The sequence below is a fragment of the Pinus tabuliformis genome, chromosome 6, assembly GCF_031772625.1.
Source record: "Pinus tabuliformis cultivar Carrire ecotype Pingquan chromosome 6, CPIR1, whole genome shotgun sequence".
NCBI lineage: Eukaryota > Viridiplantae > Streptophyta > Pinopsida > Pinales > Pinaceae > Pinus > Pinus tabuliformis.
This window is the reverse complement of record NC_142292.1, coordinates 478236030-478241915: the sequence shown is the minus strand read 5'-3', so window position 1 is coordinate 478241915 and position 5886 is coordinate 478236030. Positions and strand designations below refer to the sequence as shown.

Below are 5886 nucleotides of genomic sequence, written 5' to 3'. Positions count from 1 at the left end.
GTCTTGATAAATGTTTCATAAAATTAGAAAACATTGTAAAATTTTGGATATACTTGATAATGTATGCATCATATGTGATAATAAGAAAAAATAATAATTTAAGCTATAATATACTTATTTTCCATGTTTGAGAAAAGAAACATCATGGGTTATTTTTGTGAAGTTTATTATTATAAAATCTGGCAAATCTCTTTGTATGATTTTATCATTTTTTATCTAAAGGGTCTTATTACCTGCCAAGGGGAAACTACTTGGAGAGGTACTCCCAAAAGTGTACAATGTTGAATTGTAGAGGTTCATTTTTTCAAACCAAGTCTTGACACATTCAAACAACTCAAACATATTCTATGTAATTCATATTTTAAAGGCTTCACATCAAAATAGTGTGTATGAATAGCAATTTTAAAATCATGAATTTTTACATCAAATTATTTTCTTTCTTATACATTTCTTCTCTAATAGCTTGATACTTCTCTGCTAGGTCGCTATAATGATATTTTTTATAGTAGGTACCTATAATGATATTTCTTTTTTTGGGTCCATATTTATTATGCATTTCTTCTCTAATAACTAGATACTTCTACCACTCACAACTTTAAACATTGAAATGTTGTCGCTCCTAGCTTCCCACAACCTACAAGGTTGACACTACAACAACTGGAGGTAAAAAGAGAAAAAGGGATTAGTTACAGTTGTGAAAGAAAATACACTAAATGTCATAAGCGTGTTGAGAAGAAAATATTTTACATAGATTGTGAAGAGGAGGAAGAAAAGGAATAAGAAACATCAAAAGAAGAGGATATACACTAGAAACCAACCCCAGAGACATAAGAAATGAATCTGCTCATATCTTGTAATGCATTGGTGGGAATTACCACTCTTCAATCTCTCAAGATAGAAGGATATATAAAGGAGAAAAAGTTGACATTATTGATTGATTTGGGTAGAAATCATAATTTTATTCATTGTAAGATAGCCAAGGAATTGAATTTCTTTTCTATATCTAGTACCAGATGGTCAAGGGATTGTTTCAAATGGAAGAACTATAAATTTTTCATGGATATTCCATAATATCAAGTTAACCATGGGGGAAAAAGTATTGAATAGTCCAATGCTTTCCATTCCAATGGGTGGTGATGATGTTGTATTAGGAGTCCAATGTTTACAATATTTAGGGATGATATATTTTAATTTTCAAGAATTTTTCTTGATTGTTTTCTAAGCAGGAAATGAAATTGAATTAAGGGGTATCATAGTGAAAGAGGGGACCATAATAAACTCTAAGGGCATGACAAATATTTTGAAGAAAGAACGAGGTGTAATTGCACAATTATGCTCATTGGATGTTCAAACATCGAAATTATCCATTTCTCCAGATCTCCAAATAGTGCTGGAAAATCATTTCAAGGTATTTGAGACTCTGAAATGTCTCCCACATATTCATGATCATGATCATGCTATTCACTTGATTCTAGGAAGTGTTCCTCCAAACATCAGATCTTACAAATATCCCTATGCCCAAAAGCGTGAAATTGAAGGTACTGTTGTAGAAATGCTAGAGGTAGGTATACTTCCACCTGGCCAAAGTTGTTTCGCTTCTCTAGTAGTACTGGTGCAAAAGAATGATGGATCATGGCATCTGTGTCCAAATTATAGAGATATCAATAAACTTACTATTAAATTTAAATTTCCAATTCCTGTCACTGATGAATTATCATATGAATTACATGGAGCAATTTACTTCACCAAGTTGGATCTTTGTTCTGGATATCATCAAATTAGAATGAAGATAGAAGACATTCCAAAATAACATTTAAAAAATCATGAAGGTAATTATGATCTTTTGGTCATGCTTTTTTACCTTACTAATGCACCTTCCACATTTCAAGGTTTAGTGAATTCCACTTTCAAACACTTTCTTAGAAAATTTGTGTTAGTATTTTTTGATGATATACTAATCTGCAACAAGTCTTGGAAAGATCATGCTGAATGTGCTCACATGGTGCTTAAACTATTGGAGGAGAATGAATTGTATGCAAAACCCTCCAAATGTTTCTTTGGGGTACATGAGCTGGAATATTTGGGTCATATTGTATCTCATGAAGGTGTTAAGGTAGACCATAACAAAATAAAATCCATCAAGGAATGGAAAATCCCCACAACACTAAAGAATCTTCGAGGATTTCTCTAGTTGACAAGGTATTATCACAAGTTTCTTAACAATTATGGGAACATAAAAACAACTCTAACAACATTGTTGAAGAAAGATGCATTTTTTAGATTCCAAAAGCAACTAATGCCTTAGAATTTCTTAAAGAGGAAATGTTCCAAGCTTTGGTCTTAACTACATCAAAATTCAAAAACCTTTAATGTGAAATGTGATGCCTCAGAAATGGAATTGGTGTTGTTTTAATGCAAGAAGGAATACCCATTGCGTTTGAAATTTATCAAATCAAGGGAAAGTATTTACGCAAACGTATTTATGAGAAGGAAATGTTGGCAATATTACATGCCCTGAATCAATGACCCCTTTACCTAATGGGAAGTCACGTCAAGATAAAAATAGATCATGATAGTATGAAATACTTTTTGGAAAAACGATTATCTTCAAAAGAGAAACGAAAATGGGTCACAAACATGTTGGGTTATGCCTTTGAAATCGTCTACAAAAAAGGGAAGAAAAATGTTTTTGCAGATGCACTCTCAAGAAGAGATGAGGATGTGGTAGTATTTCTTTGTATCATTTCTATTATTAAACTTGATTGGATAATTGAAGCAAGGGATGAATAAAAGAATGAAAAAGAGGTGTGGACACTCATTCCAAAGTTGCAGCAAGATCCCATTAGATATGATAAATTTATCTGTAAAAATGATTCATTGTGGTAGAAAGATTACTTATATCTATATAAGAAATCCCAACTCAAATAAAATATTATTTTTGAATTGCGCACCTCTCCTTTAGGAGGGCACTCAGGATTTTAAAAAACTTACCATGAGGTCAAGAAGGATTTTTTTTGGGAACACCTTAAATCCGATATTTAGAAGTTTGTGGTAGAATGTTTGTTTTACCAACAAAATAAAGTTGAGACAATTAAGACCACATGTCTATTGCAACCTTTATCCATTCCATGTTAGCTTTGGGAGGAGGTCTCAATGGATTTTATCATAGGTTTACCCGAGTCTGAAGGAAAGAGTGCCATCATGGTGGTAGTTGATAGACTTACGAGGTATGCATACTTTTGTCCACTATCCCATCCTTTCAAAGCCAGTACATTTGTTATTGCATTTATGGAAATAATTCAAAAGCTACATGGAAACCCAAAGATTATTGTAAATGGCAGACATCCCATTTTCATTGGAAAATTTTTGATAGAATTATTTTCTTCTCTTGGTACTCAATTAACTCATAGCTCATCTTATCATCCTCAATCTGACGGGAAAACTGATATACTGAACAAATGTTTGGAAGGATATCTTAGGTAATTTGTATTTGATAAACAAACAAAATGGGTCAAGTGGTTACCTCTGGAAGAATGGTGGTATAATAATTCCTTTCATGTCACAGCAAAAATGAACCCATTTATGGCACATTATGGATATCATCCATTTTCCATCACATCTTCTTTAAGAGAAAATTATAAAGTTCAAGCAGTAGAAGATCACATTGAGCATCAACAACAAGTTCTCCAACTCTTAAAGGATAACCCGACTATGGCACAAAATCGAATGAAACAACAAGAAAATCAACATCATAGTGAAAGAACAAGCAAATCAACAACATAATGCCAAAATTTCCACTATTTTCGAGAGAATATGTGGCATTTGTAGAATACTCTTTTTTTTAACGAAAATGATATCACGTCAAATTTAAAGCAATAAATTCAATGTGAATGCCATCGTAACTATCTGTGATAGGAGGCGTTTGATTTATATGGGAAATTATAGTTCTGGATATGATGTATGTGATTTGTTGGGGAGTGACTCTACCTTATAGAACATTAGTCCACTGGAGATTATTAGCTTAGATATCTAGTTGAGTGAGGTATAAGTATACTATGTTGCTTGCTCAGGACATATGTAGTCATATAGACACTCTGTGTTTCGCAAATTTTTCAATTATATTAAAAAAAAATGGTTTTTTCCTTTGAAAAAAAACTATCTGTTTTGGGGAAATCATTTGAAAATGTAATGTGCATGTAGGAATTTACAGGGTAAGTTCCTCAGATAGAACACCAAAGGACACCGCCCACAAACAGATCACAGATTAGTAAATCAATATTCTTCACGTGGTTAAAAACCTCAAAGAGGGAAATGGCTCACGACCTGAGTAACACAGCTACTTCAGGAAATTTATTAATGTAAAAGACAGAAAAATTACATAAGCTTCTCTCATGAAAGGTCGCCTAACAAATTACCCTCCATGCTCTTTAAATAGAGATCATGGACCAATGAGATGTTAAGCCATGGATCAAGTGTCAGTGATATCGAGGAGAGAATGAACCGTCAGATCACTTCATGTCTAGAACACATTGTGACTGTTGGAAAAAGGTACATACTAAAGAAACACACTTTACGTGACTATACACTAGACCTAGTTGTACTTAATTATTTCCTATGTGCCGAAATATCCTAACAATGCATTAATGACTACAATGAACCATTAAGATTTTGAAATATAGATGTTACACTGCCCCTATTTTATCATTGTAAATAGCATTACTAAAATAGAGACATTATATGCCCAGCACCACATTTCATAATTATTGACTGATACTTTAGGATCCAACACGATAGAATTGAGCGAGAGATAAACTCATGATGCTTTGCGGAAGGTGGATTACATTTTCTGCTTTGTTTGCAAACATTCAACTCTCATTATTCTGCACGTGAAGCCTTCAGAAAATGCAGGTGTCTGATAAACTCATTTACGTACACCTCCTGTGATGGAATACCGTCCTCATCTCGGCTGCTGCGAATTTGATTGTTTAACAGATCTCTCATTTCATGGGCCTTCCTTCTTACTTCTCTGCCTCCATCTTCCATCATTAACGACCACAAAGTTTTGCAGATCTTGTCACGGTCCAACGACCCATCGCTCCGCTTTGTAACCTCTAACCCAATTTCCAATTCTCGAACAACCAATCGAGAATTAAGGCACTGATCCAAGTGCATGGGCAGGGTAACGAGAGGAACCCCAGAGCTCATGGCTTCCAACAATGAACCCCATCCATAGTGACTCAAAAACCCTCCAGTCGAAGCGTGCGATAAAATCTGCCTCTACGGAACCCAATCCCCCACCACAAGCCCCCTTTTTCCTATACATTGTTGGAACCCTTGAGGCAGCCAGACCCAAGTTTCTTTTCGTCACGGCAACACACTGCCCATAGAAATGGTTGCCCGCTCGCCTCCAAACCCAGAGCCACTTCGTGGGCCTGCTCTTCGCTCATAAAAACTTGGCTGCCGAACGATACATAAACGACCGAACTTTAATACTATAACCTTTATAAAAAAGTTTCAAAAATCACTTTAATAATAAAAAATTAATAATTTAATTTAATTAATTTAAAAATAAATAATTTAAAATAATAATAATATTATATATACTCGATTTACTAATTAGTGAGATACTATCCTTAAGACTATTAAGCTTGGGATAGTTTATTTTGGGACTGGTCTCTCTTCATATAAATTAATTAATCTACTATTAAAGATTAATTTTTTACATGGTGGGAAAATCTATCACAACTCAAACCATTAAAACCATTAGCGAGAACATCTATCACTGGACTGCTATGGGCGAATGCAAGCTTCATCATTATTATTCAAGGAAAACCAAGCCATAACCAACTTGCGATCCATAAAAGACAAGGTTTCCCTCCTCTTAGA

The 5886-nt window shown here is 34.0% G+C and overlaps 1 protein-coding gene across 1 annotated transcript; it reads right to left on the bottom strand.

Moving 5' to 3' along the window:
* Positions 1–4875: 4875 nt before the first annotated feature.
* Positions 4876–5447, bottom strand: LOC149259376 (mogroside IIIx synthase-like). The gene is made up of 2 exons (XM_089454014.1): positions 5322–5447; positions 4876–5277 (listed from the first exon to the last, which is right to left on the bottom strand). Exons 1-2 carry the CDS (start codon positions 5445–5447, stop codon positions 4876–4878), a joined length of 528 nt encoding a protein of 175 aa, XP_089310140.1.
* Between the last annotated feature and the right edge of the window lie 439 nt (positions 5448–5886).